Below are 26,320 nucleotides of genomic sequence, written 5' to 3' on the forward strand. Positions count from 1 at the left end.
GTTAGTGCTTCAGCTGTAACATGGTAGAACTCCCACAATTTAACTGAAAGCTTAATTTTTTATTTTAAGATAACAGCGTGGAAAGCAGCAATGGTCCTGCAGCACTCAGATGAGGCGCCATTTAGTCCGTGGCTGTTACGAGCTAGTTCCTGCACTTCCCGCCCACTGTCTCAGACGCCAGACCAGGGCCATCGTGGGCCCGCGTGTGCAGCCCCAGGCTGCGTCTCAGTGGACGGGGAGAGGCGGAAGCACACAGATCCCGAGGCTAAGAGCACCAACTCTATCGAGTTTGGGTTCCAAACAAACTCCCTTTTCCCCAGCCCCGTACCTGAGAAGTTTATGTAAACTTTAACACAAAACAAAGCTGGCAGTGAAAGTGTTGACGGCAGGTGTAAAAAAACAAGACAAGCCCTGTCCCGGCAGACCTGCAGCAGAGCCAGTGAGCAGCTTCCCGCAGAAGAAACGGTGCAGGGCGCTCCAGGCTCACTACTTCAGTCCAGTCTACCTGGCTGTGCGGCTCCCCCAGCTTCAGTGGTGCTCCTGGGACACAACCGACGCCCTGGACACCCTGAGAAGGCACAGGAGGGGGGAGAGACATACCTGGAAAGAGTAGCCCTGAGCCGGAAAAAGCTGATCCAATCTAAGACCTTATTTTTATGGAGGAACAGCACTTTACACCTAACAACTGGAAAAAAAAAAAAATAAAGGACTCACAAACACACAGGATAATATGAGAACCATGAAATACAGAAAAACCACCTGCCTTCCTTAGGTCTCAGGCTCAGAGTGCTTCCCCTCTAGCCATTGTCCCACGCTGTGATTTCAAGGCTGACCTTGGGCCCAGGACCAGGTGTGCGTCCAGCTGGGCTGCTCCCACGGGACAAGAGACTGCATGCAGGACACAATCTCACCAAGGTTCTATTTACATTGCTTTTTCTTTTTTTTCTTTTTTAATTTATTTGTCAGAGAGATTTTGTTTTCCTGCTGAGCAAGGAGCCTGATGTGGAACTCGAACCCAGGATCCTGGGACCATGACGTGAGCCGAAGGCAGATGCTTAACCAACTGAGCCACTCAGGTATCCTGGGGTTATTGCTTCTTAAAAGACAAACCAAGTAAAGCCGTGTTAAATGACCTTCTATTTTTTTTTTTTTTTAAAGATTTATGAGAGAGCGTGAGTATGGGGGGGGGGCGAGAAAGAGGGAGAGGGAGAAGCAGGCTCCCTGATGAGCAGGGAGACAGATGCAACTCAATCCCAGGACCCTTGGATCATGACCTGAGCTGCCGAAGGCAGACACTTAACTGACTGAGACACCCAGGTGTCCTGTTAAATGACCTTAAGAAGAAACCTAATCAGAGGCCCAATTTAAATAAAATACCACTACAGAATCTAAATGTGCACAGCCTTCCCACCCAACATTTTTTTTTTTTTTTAAGAGACAGAGACAGCCAGCGAGAGAGGGAACACAAGCAGAGGGAGTGGGAGAGGAAGAAGCAGGCTCATAGCGGAGGAGCCTGATGTGGGGCTCGATCCCATAACGCCGGGATCACGCCCTGAGCCGAAGGCAGACGCCCAACCGCTGTGCCACCCAGGCGCCCCCCCACCCAACATTTTAAGAGCACTCTGAAAGAGCTTCTAAGGTGTGGAAAGCTGCAAAAGACTTTACTTTGTATTATTTCTAACCTGTCAGGGTGTTCATTTCAGAGCAAGCACGCATTACTCGGGAGACTGCTGAGCACACATTTCTACTCATCACTTCCCTGCCTTCGAACGCTACGTGCTCTACTTGCTGTATGTGCGTCAATGTCTTCAATCTCACTAAAGGTGCGCGGGACAGAAGTCCTACCCGTCATAGGATGTGATTGCTAATGATATAACCATTCTTTTGGCTTTCTTACCATTTCCCCCACCTTTCTACCATAAAGGAAAAAAAATCTAAAAAAGAAAAAAATAAGATGTAGACCATGATTGAAATGTCCATATACAGTGTTTAGCAGATGATAATAATAACAAACCCTTATAAAGGCATTGTTGTAAGCACCTACAATCAGGATCCTCTGGGTGGAAAGAAATTACTAAGAACCAGTCTGGAATCTGGCCATTCAATTGCTAATACTGAGGGTTAAGAAGCCAAACAGCTAATCCCATTCTGGGCGTGTCTGTCATTACCTCACTACCATTTACTGTCCAGGGTCCTGGGACAGCTGCTCAGCACATTCCAGGAAAGAATCTGCCCAGAGGGTGGGTCATACATGCGGAGGCCATTAGGGTTACTGAATCAGAACCCAGGAAAAATCACAGCAACGGGATACTACAATGTGAAGGAGTTGGACAATTAATTTCCTGTTCCCTTCCTGGTTCCAGCAGAAGTCAGTGGATTACTCCTTTACACACAACAGCACACAATCTCACGCCCCACCCTCAAAGCAAAACCACACATGACTACCAGGTCACCAGATTCTGCAACTGTTCTTCTATAATTAACTGTAATGTCTACTTTCTGCTTGATTCCTGTCTTGATCCTGGAGGTGCTGGAGTTTCCTCCCAGTTCAGAGATGAGCTCTCCAGTGCAGGCTTGCCTAAATGCATCCCTACTGAGCCAAAGGGCGCTGGCTTGAGAACTGGCAAGCATCCAGCCTGGGGCCAGAATCTATGCTTTTTTTGTGAGGCTCTGGGGCCCTCTGCTGGCTGCCTTCTGTAACTGTTAGCTCCTCACTAGACTAGTACGAAAATCACTCTTGGAAATCTACTACCCATCTTGGGGCCATCGACAAGGCTTTCTATTCACTTAAAATATCCACGTACAGAGAAACACAACACAGCTTTATGTCATCTGAGCTCCTGCAATGTAAATATTTTATCCACATCTCATGAACAGGATCTGCAGAACAATATCTTGTGACTAGTCTCAGGAAAGGAAAGAACTGTCAACGGTCTGCCTGCCGAGATAATCCTCTGATGAGCATCACTGTCTCACCAACTACATAAGGTTAATCTTGTCACACAGACAAGTGGTATTCAGAGAGATGAGTGTGACAGGGCTCCCCACATAACCGGTGGTCAGGAATGCTGGGTACGTCTGAGTCCGCTGACTCGTCCACTTACTAAATGGTGACCACAGGTGGGTGGGTGCTTCATCTCCCCCAGCTTCGGTTTCCAAATCTATAAAAGGGGATGTAACAGGGCTACGGGACTGAATGAGAACTCACGGGCAGCACGTACAGTGTGGCGGCACACAGCAGTGACTGTCCGTGTTAGCTGCTGCTCTGCGACGCTACCACGACTGCTCACCTGCTCACCGCCCTGCCCTTCCCGCCCGGTTGCAGAACACCATGCCCTAGGGCATCTCCAGCAATCAGGATGGAGAGGCCCCTCACACAGAAGGTGACAGAGCCTATTTCTGGACACTAGCTCACCAAGTGAGAGCTGGCTTGTCTCACTTAAAAAACAGAAGGAGACCGAGAGCTGACAGCACTGAGAGTGACAAAGGACTGGACAGCAGGTCTGCAGAAACAGCCGAGGAGACCGGACGCTGCAGGGGAGCAGAGTGTGAGCACCTGGAGACATGGGTGGCACGGGGGGTTTACCGGTTGCTTTCCAATACCCCCCCATCCCCCGGACTGGAAATGGCCCTGAGCAGAGCAACAGGGAAATGTATGGGAGCCCCAAGTATAGGATCTTGAAAAGAACACTGAGTAAGGTTGCCGAATCTGAGAGGAGGAGCTTAGATAATGCAGCAGGATGAGTGACGAAGGCCAGCACTGGATGAATGCTTATGGACTAAGCACCTTCTTACCTTAAGTCATTCAATTCTGGTAACAGACCCCCCCCCCGTCCCCCGCCCCGCAAGGGTGGTATTCTCCTCCCCGTTCTGCCACATGAGGAGACTGGCATAGGGTGAGGTGGGTGGCAGAATGCCACACTGCTACCGAGACAGGGGCCGGGGTCTCAACACGGGCAGAGCTGTTCCTGCCGAGTCCACCGACAGATTGACAGCCTGCTCTGCCACCACCTAGGGACTTTGGGCCAATCTCTCAGGCCCAGAATGGAGCTGCACAGGGAACACTGTTGCCTGGCCCACCTCCCAGGGACAGGCTGTGAGGACGCCAGGGAAAGTTGGGCGAGGCCTTCCGACAGAGGGGAAGCTGACCAGAGAGCCCCTCAGCAGTCCTCCCTGCCTGGTGTTTCTGGGAGCTGACGTCTGCACCACATAATCAGTTATTTGACAAGGCCTGAGCTCTAGGTGCTGTGGCAATGGATCACAAAATCAATCCACTGAAATCAAGCAAGTGAAAGAACATTCCTGTCATGGAATCCGCCAGTGAAATGTGCTGTTGCAGGATGCAATTAAAGAAGAAAGTGAGCAAAAGCAAAAGCAAAGCAAAGCACCAAGAGAAGGACCATATTTCTGTGTGTGCATTTAAAACACCCGGTCTTATGGGAACAGCCACAGGAGTGCCTTTAGAACTCGCCCGGGGGGGCGCCTGGGTGGCTCAGTCCATTAAGTGTCAGACTCTTGGTCTCAGCTCCGGTCTTGTCTCAGGGTCATGAGTTCAAGCTCCATGCTGGGCATGGAGCCTACTTAAAAAACAAAAACAAAAAACAAAAAACTGGCCCAGGAACAGCTAGAACATCACACAGAATCCAGAGCCAGCCCCCATCACACTCTGATAAAGCCAGCCGCTCCCCGCCAGCTCCACAGGCCAGCCCGCCCATGTCTGCCTTTCTGCTGGTGACAGATGGTCCCGCAATGAGGGCGGCAGTGCAGTGAGGCTGTACGAGGTGCACACTCTGTCTTCATGCCGCGAGCTGCCCTCACTGCTCTCCCCGCCTCCAACCTCTTCTCACCTCCAGTCCCTCCTTCAAACTGCTCTCAGAATATCCTTCTGAGACACTGAATGTGATCACGTCGCGCCGGTTTCCCACCTTGGATGGACTTCCCACAGGGACCGTCCCCCTCCCAGCCACGTCACCTCCCCACCCACCCTTGGAAACACTTTCAATATGCCACATCCTTTTCTGGGAGCCTCTCCGACTCCTCTGTCCCTCCCTACAGCAGCCTTCTAGGTCCAGTCCTGGAGTTCCTTCTCCACGATATCTGACTCTCCCAGGCAAAATCAGTCAGCAATCCCCCCCTCCCCATCCCTGCCATTGCCAGGCTCTGACGGCTCCCCTAAGCAGCCGGCTTGCAGCTCCACCTAGCTACAAATTTCTGAAACACGACCTGGGATCCCCTTGCCTCCCCACAAAGCTGTTCTTAGTCTCCCCTGTATCACTAAAGAACACTACTACCCAATAGCTAGTCCTTCTAACTCCACCTGAGATCCCCCCACTCCTGTGTCCTGAAACCACCACCATTTCTGGCTGAGACCACAGAAGGAGCTTAGATTTTGATTCTTACTATCTCTCCAGGGCCTGCCACCGTGTCTCCAACAGCTTCTACCCTTCTGGGAGGAAAACCACTAGCCCTATTCCAGCGCACATCTCTTTCTAGCTTATTCCAAGGGTTTTCTCAAAGCCTCAGGGGTCAGACAGGACCCTGAGCATCAAGGGTGGGTGTCTTCCTCCTTCCTAAGTCTACCAACTGACCACATCATGAATGTTTCTCTGTGCACATTACTTGGGTAACGTCAACGACAAATTTCGTTAACTCAACTTGGGACAGTTTTATCTGGTGAGCTGGCCCAAGCCTCACTGGTCACAACTCCCACATGCCACAGACAGCCCACTGGCCTGCTTGAGTACATTATTCACGGGCCCGGGCGTCCAATCAAGTGCCACACTTCAGTTCTGAGTTTACCAATGGGAAACACTTCCAGAGTGGGAAGGGAAAAGACGAACTCAAAAGCAAGTTCAGAGCCAAGGCAGTGGCCTCAAAGTATGCATGCAGGATCTTCTAAAGAAGGTTACAAAGGTGACGGAAGGTGACAGACTCCCTGTGCCACCACCAACCACCTTGAGGGAACATGTTCACGCTCTCAAGACACAGCTTCACGGGCACAGCTGTCTTTGTTCTTCTCCCACTGTTTCGTCACCCCAGCAGCTGCTCTCCTCACGGCAGGGACAGTCAAGAGATGCCCGCACTTAAACAGCAAGCATGCCTGTCCACTCAGAGGACAGCCGAGAGCACAGGAGGTGCTGTGCTGCCAGGACAAACCGCACGGGCTTTCCCCTTTCTCAACTGCAAAGTTCGTGGATTCTGTACCTCAGGGCTGGCCCACACTGGCTTTTGCTCGAACATGGACTCTAAAACTTCCTATTTTGTTTTGAAATCCTTTGGAAACACCTCCAAAGCTACTTCACAAAGTAGCCCTTCACAGCTGTCAGTGTCCCTCTGGAAGGGCAGCCAGTCTGAGCTGAAGAACAGACTATGACACTTTTCCTTTTAAAATAAGCAGCATGTACTGGAGGAAAGAGAACTATGTGCAACCCTTTTGGAAAGAATTTTTGGAAGTCTCAAGAAAATGGATTTTCTTGGACCCAGGAGTTCTACTCTAGGGGTCTATTCTAAGGAATAATTCTAAAAAAGAAGAGGCTTTGTGTATAAAGCCCTGCACTGCATTATTTGCAGCAGCAAAAGTGGAAAACACTTTATACCCTGGACTCGGGGCACATGTCATTCAACCAAAGCACATCTGTCGGACGCAGGTTTACAAACAGTTTAAGAACGCAGAAGGTGTTTCTATCAGGCTAAGTGAAAAAAAAAAAAAAAAAAAAAGCTTGGCATGACACGGTACTTATGGAGCAATTACGATCATGTGGCAAAAAGTAAACAAGAGACCACAAGCTGAAGATACAGCATCTCACGTCAGGAAGAGGGAGATGGGGACCAGAAGGATCTGTGTGAGTCTGAGCAAGTCCTGCCCCCTCTGCTTCCTCATCAATAAAAATGGGGAAAGCAAGTACCTGGCAGGATCCCCGCAAAGATAAATGAGAAACTGTGTGCACCCCATAAAGGAGAGCTGCTCTTCTCACACAGCGATGAGAGGGACAGCTGGGGCCTCCCACATTCCTCGCCAGGCCAAGGTAGGTGCAATGTTATCTCCTTGCTCTCTGGGAGAAGTAACCTTGGCCACAGGCACCCGGGCATCATAACTTTATTTTTTAAAGATTTACTTATTTATTTGAGAGAGAAAGAAAGAAAGTGCGAGTGTGCATGCAGGAAGGGGCAGAGGGAGAATTAGAGACAGTCTTAATTAAGCACTCCATGCTGAGCGTGGAGCCTGACTCCGGGCTTAATCTCAGGACTCTGAGATCATGACCTGAGCCGAAGCCAAGAGTTGGACCCTTAACTGTCACTAGAACCTTCTAAACAGATGTGCTGGCCTCAATCTTGGCTCTGCCGTCTATGGTGTGTACCTTACCTCTGAGCCAGGTAGAGGCCACTTTTAGGCAACCAGGCTTGAATAATGGAAACGTGAGTAAGGCATAAGGGCCCACAGCAACCACCGGGCTGAATGCAAACAGGCCCATCAGGCGACCCATCTCGAAATAGCCGTAGGCCCTAACTCACCCAGGGGCTACTTGTGAACGGGCATAGGTACCACAAAAGGGAAATTCCGTATGTTCCCATACCTCCTCAGTCCCCCCTTAACTCTAGCCCCCCCCCCCATGTCCTGGCAGACAGCCTACCCTCCGCTGTCCTGTCCACCGCTTCCTTGCAGTGTGTTCAGTAAACATCTCTCTCTCTTGTTCTGCCTCAGGTAAATCCTTCCACCACCTGCGCCAGCGGCCCCCACCTGATCGGGTCACCCCACAAGCCTCAGTATCCCCATCTGGTAATAAGGGGGTAATGACATCTCTTTCAGAATTACTATGAAGCCTGGGGATAGTTTTTAAAGAGCTTAGCACAGCAGCAGATAATCAATGAATTGTACATTTATTGTGGGGGGATGTGGGGTACAGGACAGGGCAAGGGAAGCTTTTAAGGAAAAACAGTAACATTATGATATGACAAGTTACATATAGTGAGAAGGCTGGCCGTGGCTGAGATAAGGACTAGATAAAAGCAGACGGTGACGTGTGAAGAAGGGGGCAGAAAAGCAATTCAGCCTGGCCAGTATGTGACACTGATTTGTGATGGCCGAACATGGGGTTCCACTAGCTAGGCTTTCTAAGCTGAGCCTGTGCATTAAAAAGCAAAAACAATAACAAAGAAAACCATCCTGATGCTCAAACTACTGCCAGTCGTCGTTCTTCCTGACCTGCTGCAGGAAGCACCAGCCACCACTCCCGGAGTGTGATGCCCCTGGGGTTTCTGGAAAGAAAGCCTGGCTTATGTCAGTGGCTGCGAAGATCACCCCCAGGAGTTGTGTAGTGTTCTCAGGTCTGCTCAAGGCCCTGGGGCTTGTGCCCTGGTTGCCGAGAGGAGGGAACAGGGCAGCCTCTACTGATACCTTAACAGCCATTCCAATGGGCTCTCAAACAACTACTGCTCAAGGCACACCCTTAGCTTTTGTAGGGTACTCTCCTGTAGCAGGAAGGAAACGTGGAACTACTGCTGGGGCAGACTGCTGCTCCCCAAGCCCAGGCTCAGGCTGTGCAGGGAAGGGCCATCACTCAACACTTTGTTGACCTGCTCAGGCTGAGCCCAAGCGCCCACCCCTGCTGCCGTGGGCGGCACACCGGAGGAAGCCGGCTTCTGCTGGCTACGCCTGTGCATCCACTCAAGCCCGCCACCCTCGTTCCTGGCTGCTCATTCCACACTCTGCCCTTACAGGGAGCCAGACCACAGAGAAAGAGAGTGAGCCTTCAGTGACTGGCCCCGGGCTGCAGGAACCAGGAAAGCCCCCCACAATTGTCATCCACCACAGATGTGGACACAAGGGTGGCAGCCCGAGGTGGAAAGAACACAGTCGCCTTGAACACAGACACCTCCTTCTCTTTGCCCCACAGGCTCTCAGGCCTCCTCTGCCTTCACAACTAGATGGGTAACTGCGATCCATGTCAGGAGAGGGGACTTCCACTGGCCCCTGTCTGGGGTCAAGCTCTGCTGCGGCCTGTGCCTATTCCTCCTCCTCACACAGGCCAGCAGGGTTGAAGGACCCAGGGTGCTAGACAGGATTTTTAAGTCTCTGGAAGAGCAGGGCTGTAGAAATTGTTCTGTTATTTTATTGTCCTGGATGCCAAGGGATGCACACTAAATACTACTACTCTGAAAATACAGCAAGCTCTAAGATGAGCTCCGTAGAGGCAACTTCTACTACCTTTCCCTTTCTTCCCCCAACTGAAAGGACAAAGTGAGGAGCTGAAAATGAACGGGGAGGGGCTTGTTCGGTAGGGAAGCATGCCTGAGCCCCCTCCTCTCACAGACACATCCAAACAGCAAGTCACCAAGGCTGGAAACGCTGAGCTCAGGGGTAATTAAATCAAATTAATCTTGGGAAAAGAGCTTTAAGTATTCAAAGCCCCATTAATCCTCACGCCTTGTAATTAAATATGTATGTTAAGAAGGCTTGGACAAAAGCAAAACATTTTCAACATGTGAATTCTTTACATTCATAGCATTATAATGCGTTCTAAGTACTGATCTTGTAGAAAACTATGTGAAAAATTCAGTGAAGTACACGTTGTAAAAACATGGCAGAAAGAATGCAGCTACAATCTCTGGCCATCCTGAGCTTTAGAAAAATGAGCCTTGATAAACATCTTCACTGTTTTCAGGCTTCACATCATTTGCCCACTGATAATCCCCACTTAGTTTTAACTCTCCCTGGTCCTTACCCCTTGGGTCTCGACAGGGCAGGAATACCTCCCTCCCAGTCTTGGAAAAGTTCTTTGCTTCTGTTGTCCTGGGATCCTCTCTTCTGTTTTATTTTCTTGTTAAAACATCGATTTGTGTCATCTTCCAGGGATAACCTTCTCCTTGATAATCAACCACTGAAGAGACTGCGGTCACTCCAACCTATTGTGTCTTAGAGGAAAGATATCCAACTTCTGAAGATTAAAGGTGCCACCTAAGAACCTTACAAACATCCCTTTCTTTAACCTCAGACGACCCAGTGAGACAGGCAGGCATCACCATTACCCATTCTACAGATTAGGAAACCAAGTTACTAACAGAATGAAGAACTTGTCTAGATTACACAGATTATGCCCAAAATTCTTACTGTCATTCCATAATTAGCATACTACCATCCTGTTCTTTTCAGTTTTCCAGGAGGAAAAAAGCAGCTGTTCTGATGAGTTTATTTATGTTTGATGGAAGGTACTAGCTTTTGGAAATGAAACTAGAGAGGTGATTCGAGCAGTAAATAAACTTCAGAGGAATGGGTACATCCAATCAGCAAAGTCTGTTTTCCGTGTATTGATTGTGTTCCCTGAGAAAACTTACAACACAGATTTTAGTATCAAAAGTTTCTACTTCGTGAATCTCACTTCTGCACGGTTACCAATATGGACCCTGATACAAGTCTAGGTCTAACAGATGGAGGGAGCCAAGCAGTTCAAATGAGTAAGATGGAACTTTGAACATCGAAACTGCATGAAGCTCTGCCAAGCTTTCCTGGAAGAGTCACGAGAGTATGCTCCAAGTCCTGGATTCCTACTGCTGGGCAGCGAGGACACCAGGCTCTCGTTCTGCTGTTAAAAGCACAGAACTGTGAAAAACTGAAGGGCACTTCCAGCAATGATTCGTCTTCTTTTAATTCTTTCACATAGAGAGAAGAGCGTAAAAAGCTATAAAAAGCAGACAGTTATTGAAGTAGGGTGAAAACTGTATATAATACCAGATACGTATCCAAAAGCTACAAAGGAATGGCAGCAGGAGCTACTGACTGGTTCATTCCAGACAGACTGAATGTCAGGGGGAGAAGGGGTTTGGCTAAAACCCGTTTTCTGTCCTGGAGTTGTTGGGTGTTTTATTTTGTTTTAATCTCTGTTGATACAGAGATTACTGGTGAGAGCAAGGACACCCATGTACACGCTACTAAGAAACACAACAGGCATAAATGAAGACAAAGTGCACTCCTCTTGTTTTAAGCCTCCTTCGGCAGTCTTTCATTCCAGAAAAAAATAATACACATACTTAACAGATAAACCCTTCACATTTATACAAAAGGGGCCAAACACTCACACTGCACATACTTTACCTTGCTGTTTTTACCTTATAGTGCATTTTCTGGAGAGGTTTCCTGACCAGTACCTACAGATCAATCTTATTTTTTTGGGATGGGTTATGTAAAATTTTGTCGGTGACTCTAGCACTGGGTAATTCTCAATTTATCTATCTCACATTCTTTTAAAAGAAATTTTATTTATTTGTTTGAGAGAGAGAGAGAGAGATAACGAGTAGGGGGAGCAGCAGGCAGAGGGAGAGGGAGAAGCAGACTTCCTGCTGAGCAGGGAGCCCAAGGTGGGGCTCAATCCCAAGAGCCCCTAAGATGGTGACCTGAGCCAAAGGCAGACGCTTAACGACTGAGCCACCCAGGCGAAAAAGGGCTGCTTTTGATAAAGTATGATACAAGCCCCTAAATGACCATGGTTAACAATACCATACAGATCACTGTGCTTTTCAAAATAAAATTTAATAGACTCTGAACTCGAATGTTGATTAAACGAGGAAACAGAGAAAAAGAGTTCAAAGAACTGAATAAAGGAAATAGCCTTTTTCATCAAATGGATCTACAAAGCTCAGGGTATGTAGGATTCTGCTGTGGCTCCATTCTTCGCGGCAGAACAGGAGGACAAGGCGAGGAGACAGCAGTTCCCGGTGTGGGGCTCGGCTGTCAGTGTGCACGTGCACTGGAGAGCCCACCGCAGGGCAGTGCCGCCTTGGGATGCCCACCCTTCCACACAGCCCGCTTCAAACACCTGGCTGGTGTGTGACACGTGGGAAAAAGCGACAGGATTTACTTTCAGTTTTGAGAACTGTGACTTACCCCAATACTCTGTCAACTATGGCCGCATTTGTAGTATTACAAAAAAAAAAGGGAGGAAAAGAAGAAAAGAGAAAGACAAAACATCTCAAGACCAGGAGGTAGGGCACCCAGAAATCTACCTCCTCTCAGTTCTACTATCAAGTGATCAATAATTCCTCTTTCATGAAGCTGTTTTCAAGAAAAATCTAAGCTATGTGTCCTCTAAAAATGATCTTTCATGCTTTTAAACAAATAGAAAATATTATTTCAAAGTAGTTTTCCTTTCCTCCTGTACTTTCTATAAGCAACTTTTTCACCGCTAAGAAATCTAGCTTCAGGACTGTAATTCCATGACAGTACACGAGTAAAATAATCTAGATATGCACAGTTCAAGAAAGTGGTATGTGAAGGGGCAGGGAAGTTTGTATTTTATGTTACTCACATCTTTAAAGTCCCTTTCTAATTCCTGTTCCTCTAGAAGACACAGTCAGTGTTCCTCAGAAGCCAGATGGGTTTTGGCTAAGGTCCCCAGGTCACAATAAAGGCCTGAGATTTGTCAGTGGCCGGGGTGCAGCGAAATGCTCCTCTCCCTGAAATATACACCGCTCAGGCCGTAGGAGGAGGTGCTGCCCTCACCACAAGGAAACTGCCACCACAGCTCACGTCGGGCATGTCAACCCATGTCTTCCACATACATCTGCCAGCACCAAACCACCCTTCCAAGTAAGCGGGGCTGGTGTTATCCTCACTCCACAGAGGAAAGGTGGCGGGAAGGGCCTTGGCTAGCTGAGGGCTGAGTTAAATTCAGGACCTTTCTCCTCTGACGATGCTCTTCTTCCCATATTTTGTGAGACGGGTAAGTGCATGTGCTTGGTCCCCCACAGCATAGACAGCGCACGGAAGCGTACTAACTCACCGAGTTGGGCTGGAGGGGACTTAACAGATGAGCAGACTCAGACCTGGAGGTGAAGGGCTGGTGGAGGCACAGGGCGCACAGCGCATGGCCCTGAGAGGACGAAGCCAGCCCTCTGCACTCTCCCCACAACTCTGCTGCGTTTCCTTCTGGCTCACACCGCCAGGGCAAAGAGTCTGTTTTCAAAAGTCTGTTCGGTTAGAATAAGAATTCTGGAGGTTTTTACGTACTGATAGAAACAAAACAAATCCCCTTCTCTAACCCCGTGTACAGACAGCGAGAGCCTGGGAAGAGCATTCATTTCCCCTCCTACCAGCTGGGTCTCTACCGGGTCAGCTTGTGGTGAAAGCCCACCTCCACCCCGAACGACAGAGTACAGACACCAAGCAATTTTGCCCGACAGCAGTATTTTATTGTTATGACACTGTCTTGTGACCCACTTTACTCCCTGCTCCTTACTTCTCGGTTATAAGCAGTAATTAGTAATGTCAGCGTTCTGGCTCGATTGCTCCTGGCCCATTAATAATGCAAGAGCAGGAAAAGGATGGATGCATAAGTGTACAACAGAGGTTTCAAGGTTAAAAGCAGTAATGGAGAGAGCAATGGCGGGGGTGTGGCGGTGGTGGTGTGCAGGTGGTGTTGGTAGGGGAAGAGGAGAGGATATGTGTTTGGGGGGGGGAAGGAAGAGGGAGAGAGAAAGAGAGAGATTTAAACCTATTTTTTGAAATGCGCAGCTTCCCTTTAGGGCAATAGGTATGGCAAAGCACAACTTCCTAGTGTCCTCAATCAAGCTCACTCTCTCCTCTGGAGTGGATACATGTCTCTGGCCACCTGGCAGGGAGTGTGTCGTGCTAAGTCTCTGGCATGGGAGAGTTACTAGTGTATGAAATTGAGGTCAGAGAAAAGTACACGAGTATCTTTCAAACATATTTTTGATGTTTTAAATGACTTCTCTCATAAAAGGCAATGCCTGCTTGTTCAGCAGAACTGGTACCTTCCCACTTAATGCTTTTAAAGGAAAGTCAAGACAAGTGATGCAGAACAGGCTCTGGGTTTGGCAGCCAGGCCCTCCCTCATGGAAGACAAGACTGCGTTGTTACAACTGCTTCCGCAGCTCTGCAAATTCCCCACACCACCATGGCTCCAAGGGGGATTTCAAAAGGTACAATATCCGACATTCCTGCAAAGAGCTCCGTAGAAGAACTGAATGACCACACACAAGCCTGCAAATTATACATGGAAAAGGATTAGAACAGCTATTTGAGAAGTATTTGCTTGGTAGGTGGGGGAAGGGCCACACAGCAAGGCCGACCGCCATCCGTGACTCCTGAGCTGCTCCTATCTTCACTGTCTTTTAAGCAGAGAAGGATTTGCTACTAAAGCTTTTATTTGTCCCTCTCATACCAAAAGTGAGCTGTTTTACATACTAGGAAAGTAACAACTTTATCTGCTAGTTTCACAACCAAGGGCAGACATTTTTAAAACTGGTCATCGTAATGCTTAGGTGAATCAGAACCCATTCTTACTTGTGAGTCAGAAATAGTCTCTGTGGGAAAAGGAAGCAGCTGGAAGCAGTCTTGAATAGTAACTAATGAAAGCTGTATTTATCCCCATGGGGCTGACTTTGGGGCCATGGTTTTCTCACTGGCTGCGTACTGTCCAGCAGCTCCTGGGCACGTGCTGTAGATGGGGCTCCTGCAGAAAGGCCAGTGAGAAGAAAGGCGGAGCTGCCGAGTTCTAGCCCTTTCCGCTTGCCCTGAAACCCCACCACCTCACCTATAATCTGAGGCCATGCACACTTTTTGAGGGAGGTAAAGTCAGCCCTCACAATGATCCAAGAGAAATGGCTATGGGCTTGAAAATACATAAGCACAATTTAAAAAAAATCACATTTCTACCTTCTTTTCAAGTTCCCTTAAAACCAACAAAACAAAATCCTTTTGCTTTAAAACTTCGGAGTTGACTGGGTTGATGAAAATGAATACACTATCTTTTGAACTGAAAAAGTAATACAGGCACAACTGCCCCATCCCCCACCTCCGTGGGCCTCCCCTGAAGCTACTCCCGGGGACCAGTGCAAGAAACTGCCCTTCCACACGGATTTTCCCAACATGTCAGCACACCTCTCCTCTGCTCACCTGAGACCCAAATATAAACACACCATAAGGACCCACTGTTCTACACCTGGCTTTTTTCACTTAACATCTTGGGGGCAGCTCCGTGTTGGCACTACTGGATCCATGTCATCCTTTTAAATCTTATTGTGTATGCCAGGGGCTGACTGACTGGAGCTCATGGGCCAAATCTGGCCTGCTGCCTGTTTTTATAAACGTAATCTTACTGGATCACAGCCACGTTCATTTGTTCATGCACCGTCTAGTGTCACGTGTGCGCTACAACGGCAAGACGGAGTAGCTGCGACACAGACTATGTAGTTGGAGAAGCCTAAACCGTCTATCTTGCCCTTTCTAGAAAAAGGCTGCCATCCCCTGGTGTATGCCATTGTACAGCTACACCAAAACGTACTTAACCTGTTTCCCGTTGATGGACATTCAAGTGGAAAATTTCCTTACTCCTTAAAATTCCTTAAGAATAAAATTAAACTCTGCAAATGCCGAGAAACATTAAGAAAGCTGAAGAAAGGAAGAGCAGGAACTAACTGGGAAGAGGCCAGCATGGAGGAGGAGGCTTAAAGAGGGAACTTCAGGGTGAGCTATAACCTCCCAAAGTGTCACTTCCTCTTTTTAGAGGAAGCAAGAGGCGAACTGTAGGTCTTTTGATAAGAGGAAATCCCCCTTTGCTATATCAAAGCTACTCCCTGTGTTTGTGTTTTTCTAAGTTTGGCAAGGCTGCCTGAAGCATACTGTGACCAAATTAGGAAGTGAGCAGGCTGATGTCTCTAAGCTGGTCACCACATGGCCAGGACGCCCAGGCATGCGTAGACAGTGATGGATGGGGAGGGAGAGGCTCCATCCAAGAAGGAAATGCTATGTGCTTGAGAAATTAGTCTTACAAAAATTACACTTAATAAGAGTAAATGTTCTCTAAGACGGAATTCTCTTGCTGCTACTGACAACAAATCAAAGGTTTCTACAAGGAAAGACTGTGTGAGATGGGCAGTGGAGACAAATTCTTTTGGGCGATATTCTGTTTATTACAAGGGCAGGGAAGATCTTGAGAAGTACCAGGGGAAAATATACCAATTAGCTCTTTAATAGATTAATAAAATATTTAGTTTTCTGCTATTGAGAAAAAAAGAATTTAGACAGGTCATGCTAAAAAAGAATTGTGTAAATGCTCCATTTTACCACTGCCTACCCAATTGCTTTATTTGCTGGAATGGTAAGATTTAAGCTCATCTTACAGTTTCCAACAAGGTCTAGGAATGTGATATTGAATCATTCATACTGTGCTTGTTTCTGCCATCTCTACTCAGTGATATTCTCTTCCAGGAATGACTTCTGAGTTAACTTTTGATTCCGAGCCAATGAGCTGAGAATCTATTCTGACCACCAGTACTATTGGGGTAATAAAGTTTAAACTTGAAAACCCTTGCTTTTCTCCCAAATTTCCAGATCAGCAAGATTCTTGGACATGGTTTTTATTACCTGAAGAATGTGCTTGGTTCAGGTCCAGCATCCACTATGAAAGCAGATGTACGATTAAGAGTTAAGGTAAGTGTAGGGGTGCCTGGGTGGCTCAGTCGGTTAAGCGTTTGATTTCAGCTCAGGTTATGATCTCACGGTCTTGGGATCAAGCACTCCATCTCAGGGTCCTGGGATAGAGCCCTGCATAGGGCTTCACACTCAGTGGGGAGTCTGCTTGTCCCTCTCCCTCCACAACTTCCCCTGCTCTTGCACGTGCTCTCTCAAATGAATAAATAAAATCTTAAAGAAAAAAAAAGAGTTAAGGTAAGTGTAAACGACAAATCTTAGTTCTTTATAGGAAAACCTTCAAGGGAGCCAGGCAAAAAGATGTGGGCACAGTTCCTGGCTCAGTTTGAGAACCTGCTCTCTCCAGGGCAGTGGCCGCTCCAAGAGAAGGCAGAGGCCCAGGGCAGAGGTCTGTGCAGGTGGCCATGTTGCGGCATGGCATGGGGGTCCTGCTCAATGTGTGCTGAGTTGGTATTCTGGTTTCTTCACCAGGCTATATGGGGCAGGAATTCTGCAGCCACTCTAATGTTGTCAGAATAGCTAAATGTTTGCTTTCTTAGACTCCTATACTGATTTTGAACAACATTTATTTACAATCACCTAAAGGGTCCATGAATTTTATAGCTAACAACACTACAAAGAATACTTTCTGGAAGGCCCTGGCTGACTGACACATAATCCCACCAATTAAGAACTATATTTCTATTAGTCCAGGTCTCTACAGCCCACCATTAACTGAGGCAAACTATATACTAACGGACAACTGAGGACATATTCAGATTAGAGAACTATCCTGGAATTCAGAGTCCAAGTATAACTGAAAGACAGAAATTGGAGGATTTCCTCAAGCTACATGAACCTTGCACTTATCCTCTTCCTTTTATCTGTACAGTGAAGGTGTCAGGGTCATATGATCTCCCAGGTACCCCTTATAAATCCAGCACCTGCAATTATAAACCGAGAAAACCAGATGCCAGTATAATAGAACCACCTGGGCAGGCTCCATGCGGTTCCTCCCAACAGGGTTTGAACCACACATTCATGTGTCCCACTAGATGAGTATGAGATGCCAAGGATACCCACGCCTGTTCTGACCTCACCCTGCCCAATCAGATGGCACGCCTCCCACTCCCTGCTCTTGACTGCTACCATCACCCTGCAGCCTGGCCTAAGCGGGAGGTGTGCTCCGCAAAAGCACGGCCGTGCTCTCTCCCCGGCTGTCTTTTGCTTCCTCACTGCAGTGCAGAAGGCACCACGGCTCTACACAAGCTTCGTTGCCCTTTTATGGTAGAAAAATGAATTGCTTGCCCAGCAGTGGAGCTGAGAGAGATGACAGAACGGAAAGTTGTCATTTGTTGTGGTTTTGGCAGCAACAGAATAGAGCGTTCTCCCCTCAGCCACCCTTGGATGGACAGTGCACGCCAGGCATTCAGCAGGGAAAAAGCAAACCATAGCCAAACTGCTCCCAGATGCATTCCTTCCTCGCCTTGCCTGCAAAGGGATGTGTTTATTTATGAACAGTGTCAAACCTTATTTTGGTGGAAAGGCACTTTTTACAAAACAAGGTATAAAAGCCGTCTGTGTTCTGCTGGAAGACCTAAGCAGAGGTGCCCCAGAAAACACGGTTCCAATCAGATCACATCCCAGGAACGGCTTCATTTCCTTGCCCAACGAATCTGTGGGACTGGAGCTGGGCAGGGAGGTGACCTTGCTCAAAGGAGGGGCTGCAGCTGTTGGTGAAGCCCAGCCCAGCCCGATACCTGTCCCCCGAAAGCCTCAGAGGGATGGGGGAGTCGCCACCGACTCCAGATAAATACATTCCTGGGAAAACACACCAATATCCAAGTCCCTGGGGTAATAAACTGCAGTTGGTACAGGGGGCCTTAAATTGTTTGCATTTCTGTCAGGAGGCTCACAGAAAAAAAAAAAAAAAACCCCAAAAAACAAAAAAAAAAACCCCAAAAAACAGGCCTCCCAGCAGCTGGGAAAACATGTTGCAAAAGGAGAATTAGGCAATTCTCTGTATGCACATCGGAGTTAGGGAAATTAAGCTTATCTGAGTGAGAGAAATTAAGCTTATCCAACATGCTTTCAGCTGGAAAACAAGCCTTTTTTAAATGGGTGGGGAAAAACTTGTGATGGTTACATGGTTTCTTCCATATTTAAAGCATTCAAAGATTAAAAAAAAAAAAAACCACTGGCGACGGAACTGGAACAAAGTAACAAGCACTAAATGAGGGGTGAAATGTCCGGTTCTCCTTTAACCAGCACTGTGGACCTCTCCACCTCAGCATCCCCTCTACCAACAGAGGGGTATGCTGCAGGGAGAGCCGGCCTCCTGCACACGTATGCCCGGGATCTACTGCTAACCTTGGACCGTCTGCCTCTACCGCTGCTCTTGAATGCAGCCACCTCTCCCCTCCGGCCCCCAGCCAGCCCTCAGAATTCTGACTGGTGTTTCTTCAGGCCAATTCACTTCCACCGAAGCCTTCTGGAGAAGCTTAAGAGAGTGCTAGCAAACGTCCACAGCACTGCACAAATGGGCTTTGGGACTGGAAGTTTTGTTAACCAAGGACCACAAGAACACTGTGTATCTCCAGGTCTTGAGTTGCTAGGTCACCAGAAATGACCAGATGTTCCAGCCCCCCTACCCCCCGTATCTAATCTCTCCCCACCACCCATGCCCTCTTTTGTGGCTCTACAAGATCCACCCTCCCTACATCAGGCTTGGTACCAGCTCCCTGGGGTGTCCAGAGTAAGAGTCAGGCCTTTGCTTTGTAAAGCCCTTTTTGAACTGAAGTCCATCCATCCTTCTAGTCTACTTTCCTCCTGTTCCGTCACACACGGCTACTGGCTGACCCCTCAACAGCTCTGTCTGCGTCACTCCCTGGCCAGGAATACGGATCTACCGGCACCCATCAGGTCCCGTTAGGACTCTGTCAGGCCAAGATCCAGCTCCTTCACAAAGTGTTTCCAGACTGTGCCCAATCACAGTGACTATCCCCTCTCACCTCTGGCTCCCTCCAGCAGCTCCCATCACCATCTCACTATTTAGCCATCTGCATAGGGAGGTGGCCTCCCTTGACCTCTCAGGGTAGGGCTGTCACTGCCTATTTTGTATTTCTTCAGGCATAGCAATACTCAATAAAAATCTGCTAAATTAATGACCAAATTTCAATCAAAGTCAACCAGCCTGTGTTGGCACAAGCCTATTCTGAGGGAGCAGCTAAGACAGCAAGGCAAAAGTTTTAGGAAGGAATGAGTCCAAAGAAGAAGGCAGGGGAGAAGGAAGCACTGCACAGCACACAGGGCCATGGTGACAGAGGGCTCAGGGGATGGGGTCTGCCTGGAGAGAAGGTCCATTCTGGGAGAGCTAAGGGGAGGTCAGAGTGGGTACCGGCCTTGGGAGAAAAGAGGAGACTTTTATGGGAGGTGAGAGGATCTGGAAGCTAAGAGGATTGTAGCAACTGGAGATGTTTGGAGCAGGAAATTCTCACTGAAGAGGGGAGAGGAAGGGGAAAGGACAAACTGTAGTCAAAGACAAGAGAAGAAAAAATTGTGTCTACATCATTCTCTTTGGGCTAGAATCTCAAATCAGCTTCTCAGGTACAGGGAACTTAAAACGCTTTTCTCATATGAATTTCTGATGGAAAATAAAACTGAAAAGTGCTTATGCGGCTATAGGGATTTGATCTGAGAAACTCAGATTAGCTTATTTCTCTTTGGAAAGCAAATACCAATACCAGTTTGAAAACCCTCAGTACTGAAAACCAGGGACTCTGGATTGGACAGACACTCGAAAGGTCATCTGGTCTCTTCTCTGGCCTTGAAGCTGCACCATATGTTGGAAGTCATTCCAGAGAAAGGAGACTATCCATAGCTGTCCAAAAGCCCCCAGCAGGGCTTCGGCACAGGGCCCCAGGTTCCCAAAACCTGTTTCACTGGTTACAGTATAGTTTAGTGATCTATCTTGGATCCCTTCTGGGTAGCTGCAGTCCTTTTTCTCAGGGAAGCTGGAAAACACCAAGTCACGACCACTCCTACAAAAGAATCTTATACAAATAGAGAAACCACACACACACACACACACACACACACACACACACACACACGAAGCCTTCCCCCCTCCAAGATGACCCACACTTTCATCTTCCCACAAAGAGCTCCTGACATTTCCCTATTATGCAACAAATTTCCCTCATCTCTTAAAAAGGTGACCATGCCACAAAACTGGACATCTGAGTACGGGTCTTTGCAGTTCCCAAAACTGAGATGCCTTCAAACAATAAAGTAGGTAAGAACACAGATATAGAAAAGTTAAGTGAAACTAGGTTTTTTTCAGATGGTGTTTTAAAAATAAACTTTTTCCTAAGAAAAAAATTAAATATATAAAAAGGTAAGCAATAAACATGAGTGATGGGTCCCCACATACCCAACCCTCAGGTTTCATAATTATCAACTCAGGGCCAATCAGCTTTTTGTATACCCTCTTACTCTCCCATCCTCTTTTGCCCAGTGTAATTTTAAAGCAAATCCCAGATGATGTATCATTTCATTGGTAAGCATTTCAGTTTGTATCTCCAAAACATAAGGACTCTTCAAATCAGCCAACCCTACCCAAATCACACTTAAAACCACATTAACACCAAGTAAGGTAGTCCTGGATTTGACTCCTGATGTCCCCTGCTAGCTGTGACTGAGCAGACAAGGAGCAGAAAGTCCCTAAAAGAGGCTACTGGTAAGAGCTCCACAGACAGGCCCCTCAACACCTCCCTATTTAAGGTACTAAACCCCCACCTCACAGGACTCTGACAGCTTTTACTCTGACTTTCTGATAGAATGGCACCAGAACTGTGGCCATGCTTCTTACCCTGACCTCAGCAGGACTGGATTTACAGTTTGTCAGCACTGATCCTAGTCATCAAGGTCATTCTGAGCCCGTTTCCTCAAGGAGCATTGGTATGTGGTGCAGATACAGAGCACACAGTTGCCATTCCGTTTCAAGAGATGGCAGGACTGGCTCCTTAGCCTGTTACCGTGGAGACGAAGGGCAATGGGTTTTGGGTCTGGGCAGTTAATCCCACTTAGAACGGTAAACTGGCCCACAGATACAGACATGCATTTCTAATCGTGGTCTGGGAGAGGGCCATGCAGCCTCTGGGGACTGGAGAGGTGAAAGAGGCCCTCCTCATTCTCTGTATGCTTGTTTCAAAGTCAGGGAGGACACTGATGGTAAAACGCCATTTACATTGCTCACGCACTACACAGCAATAGGAAAATGACCTTGAATCCAACAGTACGCACCAGAAATTCTACCCTGCGACGGCTCCGCTCTGTGCTTTAAGCATTCCTCTTTGCTCCTGTTTCCCTTGCCCACATTCCTCCTCCCTGACACAGACACCCACAGGGAGATGGGGTGTTTTCATGCCTGTGTTATTACCATAGCAACAATTTCTCGTCTACCTGCAAGGGTGGAAGCCCTGCAGTGCTCTGTGCTGAGAACGCAGAGGGGACACGAAGGCTCTGCGCTCCAACACACACGTGCATATGTGCATACCACACGCACACATGATGCACACACATGCACGTGTGATGCACGCACACACTCCTCCAAGGACATTGCAATGAGAACCAGTAAAACGAATTAAATTAAACTGCTGACACCTGGTCACACAATTAGTGAACAGACAAAAAGAAGGCAAATGACTACAAAAAGATATTTTGTAGATGTCAATTCTTGAGGGGTTTTTAACGTGACATTTCTAAAGACTTTGGATCAAAATGCATCTCTCCTTTAATGAGGCCAGGCACACACAAAAAAACCATTAAGTTATTTTAACAAAACATACGAAGGCACTAAACAAATAATGTGTGGTTTCCAGAAGGACAGGCACTCAAAGCTTATGATCCCCTTATGGTTTGTGAACAGGGCTAGGCTGTGGTGAGTCTGATAAGCAATGGCTCACCGTGGCCACAAAAACCATGCGACAGGGTCAGAGTTTCAGTTTTAATAACGTGCCCATGCAAGTCTGTTAAAAATTCACAGGCTCTTTACATACCATAGACAACGTATCTTAGTAGAAACCCAAAAGACAAAAGAGAGACAAGGAGGTATGTCCTTTCACCAGAAGGACAGTCAAAGTTGAGCAGCCCCGGCCTCCAGGGCTGCCTGCTGCACTGGGGGTGGGTGGGGTGGTCAAGACTCAAAGACCAGCACCTTCCCAAGAAGAGAAAAAACGTAACCCATGAGTCACGGAGACAAACCATGGATTTTTATCTTCACTTTGTAACTAATACTGAGTTCTCTAGCAAAATGTATTATCGTTTTTCTAGGTCCTTCCTATACTCATCTCTTGAAATATTATTCCCTGAGATGCCAATCCTTGAGAAAGGGATAAAAAAAAAAAAAAAACACCAATGAGAAATCCAAAAGAAGGGACACAGCAGTGCTGCGGACCAAGCAACTGAGACTCGCAGGGCAGACCCACAGGTAGCCTTCATTAGGACACAGCTCTCCCCAGGGCAGCATGGGTCCTTCTCTGAACTTGAAAAATGTGGGCTAAAGTGACAGCAGTCATTTCTTACAGAACGTATCAGCACAAAATTTAGCTTAAAAAATCTATCCCCGGGGCGCCTGGGTGGCACAGCGGTTAAGCGTCTGCCTTCAGCTCAGGGCGTGATCCCGGCGTTATGGGATCGAGCCCCGCATCAGGCTCCTCCGCTATGAGCCTGCTTCTTCCTCTCCCGCTCCCCCTCCTTGTGTTCCCTCTCTCGCTCCCCCTGCTTGTGTTCCCTCTCTCGCTGGCTGTCTCTATCTCTGTCAAATAAATAAATAAAATCTTAAAAAAAATAAAAATAAAAATAAAAAATAAAAAATCTATCCCCTTTCCATTGTGGCAGACTAGTTAAGAAAAGAGTTTTCTAAGTACATGATCTGAAAAGCTAAGGTATGTGAGGAGTCATGTTTTGGTCCCTGATGGGACTTTACATCCGCCCACCTCAGGGGAATTCTACACTCTTGTGGGAGATTTTAGAAATCTGGGAGAAGGTCCCCCTTTCCAGGAATGCCTCACCTGCACGCGCTGCTGGCATCGGTCTCTGCCTTCCCTGTGTGGCAGCTACTTTTTCCTGACCTGAGACGTGCCTGGCACGGCAAGCGCTTCCCCTACATTAGACTGTTCCCTCCTCCGCCCCCACTTTATGAGACACAAGTGACACGCCACTGACTTTTCACCAGAGATCTGTGAGGTAGGTGCAACTGTTTTCATTTTATAGGTTTCAAAACTGTGGCTCAAGGAGGAGATGTATTTACCCTACATCACAAAGCCAAGAAGTGGAAGAGCTGGAAGGAAAGCATGAGCCGGTTTAACATCAAAATCCCTTGTCTTCACCGTGACGCCAGACTGTCTTCTGAGCTGCCGCGCAGGCACTGGCCGCAGGCACCTTGCTCTCTGCAGCTTCACGGCGCCCAGCTCAGTGCTGGGTCCAGCGCAGCATGTCAGCAAATGCTTCTTACACAGCAATCTTTGAAAGAACCCGCAAAACTCAGAACTCACTAATAAAGCCCAGCACAAATGGCCGTTCCAAGCACTGCTGACGGGGAGGAACACAAAAGCCTCTTCATTCTGAACAGGAAGTTCTGTGATTTGTCTCCTGGAAGGTGGCAACATTTTAACCATCTAGAGCAGCTTCCCTGGGTGAGAAAAGAAGCACCGGAATGTTCTCTGGGGGACAAGGAATCAAGGAAATACGGCGAATACCCAAGTCCACACCAACAGCTCAGCCTGTCTGGACAGCCTGGGCTCTGAAATGCACTCCTTTGCCGGCTGGAGAGGCAGCGCCGACCTGAGTTTCCAGGGGAGAAGTGTGAGGGCTGCACCGGCCGGCTGGAGGCCGCCCCGCAGCAAGGCCCGTGCCTGCTCACCATCCTCTCAGCCTCCTCGAAGGCAGGCCAGGAAAGAGAGGCAGTTGTTTTCACTACTCAGTGCCCAGTATTGGGGGACAGAGAAGATGAAATATAGGAATAAAAACTACTCCTGTAGGACTAAGGGGAAACAAAAATAACTGTTTTATTCATATTAGCTTTTTCATTTAACCTGTACATGTATACTTATGTATACATACGTGTGTGTATATATATATTTAAAGATTTTACTTATTTATTTGTGAGAGAGAGGGATCGAGAGAATGAGTGGGAGGAGAGGCAGAGGAAGAAGTGGAGCAGGGAGCCTGACGCAGGACATGATCCCAGGGATCATGACCTGAACCGAAGGCAGACACCTAACCAACTGAGCCACCCAGGAGTCCTGTGTATATGTACTTTCAAAGATTTTGTATTTTTGAGAAATCTCTACACCCGACATGGGGCTTGAACTTACGACCCCAAGATCAAGAGTTGTAAGCTCTACTAACTGAGCCTGCCAAGAGCCCCCCCATGTATGTATTTTACTTTTCCTCCCCTTGGGTGGGTATCTACTTCCATTTAAATAAGTGCTGCAAACAACAGCAGATATGGTATTTATGTGGCTTTATTGGGAAGACAGAATAGGAAGAGGGGTAAGCAATATTTGGCTTTTGTTGTTTTTATTCTTGAGAACACACACATATATATACACACACACAGAGAAAGAACCAGGTTCTCTAATCGTAGTGTTAGACATGTGAAGATGTTAAGTAACGAAGTGTAGTTATCAACCAAAATCTTCCAAGGCTCAAGAAGCCTATGATGAACACATTCACTGTGCTGTTTGCTATGAAGAATTTTAAAAACTGGAAAATGACAAAAATACTAAGTTAAAAATAGAGTTAGATCCTGAAACCTCATGGCCACACTGCCAGACGAGGGCGGCTCAGAGGGATGTTGCTTGGGATCTACTCTGACTGTGTCTGAGGTGGGGAGGCCTCCCTCCGGGTTTTCACCATTGGGTAAATACTGTCACTCCACTCCACACATCAGAGGCCACTTTTTAGGGTGGTTGGGGGGCACGCTGGGAGCTGAGAGCCCTGAGAGGCACCTACCCAACATGCCTGCATACTATGCAGACTGCAGTCTTAAGCTATTCTGCCAGAACCCTCCAGAACCCTCCAGTTCTGAAGGAAGTGACTCACCTTGTGAGCCGGGGCAGGCCAAATCGCCCGGAGGGAATTCCCACCCCACCCCACTTCTTTTGTGGACTTACATTATGAAGCATGGACTTCCACCCAGTGAATGAGCGCTCATTCTGGGACTTAAAAAATCCTTTTGTTACCCAAACATTCGGTTCTTGTCAACATAACTTCCTGAATAAAGATCCTCCCTGAATAAAGTGGGAACAAGAGGATCAAGCCTCATTCATATCTAGATAAATGTAAACGCCTGTGTTCAGCACAGGAGTCAGCTGACTGGCTGGGCCTCAAATTAGAGTGCTGCTAATAAGTGCCAAGCGTCCGCTGTCACAGCTGGAGCCGCCCTGGCACTGACAGCTGGTCCAGGCTCATTCACATTCTCTTCACGCAGCCTTCCGGCTACGGTAGGCTGCTGCAGATGCCTGTTTTTTAGCAACAAACTGGTTCATTGCAGATGTGAATTTTGGTTATATTTCACTGCTGTAGAGTCAATAACATTGAATGCTACAAAGGATAGGATGGGGCCTGGAAACGGTAGAAAAATAGGAGTAGAGAAGAGAAATGAGAAACACAGGAAAGAAGGGTGAGAAAGGCACAGGAAAACAAGTCCAAATGACACTGGGAAAAGACGTGTGGTTGTACAGCCACACTCACCCTCTTGGTTTCACTAAGGAACACCAAGCCAGGTGTCCTTCACAGTTCTTGGGACTGAAGTCTCACCACCTGATGGGTCTCCCTCCCTTAGCACCTACTTCATGAATAGCCTTAAACCTCCACCTTGTAGTTCTGGCT

General features: G+C 47.7%; 1 protein-coding gene and 1 long non-coding RNA gene across 8 annotated transcripts in view; one reads left to right on the top strand and one right to left on the bottom strand.

Moving 5' to 3' along the window:
* RNF216 (ring finger protein 216) overlaps nt 1–26,320 on the bottom strand; it is a 141,956-nt gene that overhangs the window by 47,186 nt on the left and 68,450 nt on the right. The window contains exon 14 of one of the 7 annotated variants that reach the window (XM_040634741.1): nt 626–685. The exons of the other annotated variants lie outside the window; for them this stretch is intronic. Coding sequence (XP_040490675.1) covers nt 641–685 — 45 coding nt within the window. The 3' untranslated portion in view covers nt 626–640. Of the gene's footprint in view, nt 1–625; nt 686–26,320 lie in introns of those variants that run through there. 7 annotated transcript variants of the gene reach the window in all.
* On the top strand, nt 695–10,283 carry LOC103669954. The gene is made up of 3 exons (XR_570461.2): nt 695–7,025; nt 7,703–7,777; nt 9,851–10,283. It is a non-coding gene; the product is annotated as an uncharacterized LOC103669954 (long non-coding RNA).

Source organism: Ursus maritimus, unplaced genomic scaffold (genome assembly GCF_017311325.1).
Source record: "Ursus maritimus isolate PB19 unplaced genomic scaffold, ASM1731132v1 scaffold_2, whole genome shotgun sequence".
Classification (NCBI taxonomy): Eukaryota; Metazoa; Chordata; class Mammalia; order Carnivora; family Ursidae; genus Ursus; species Ursus maritimus.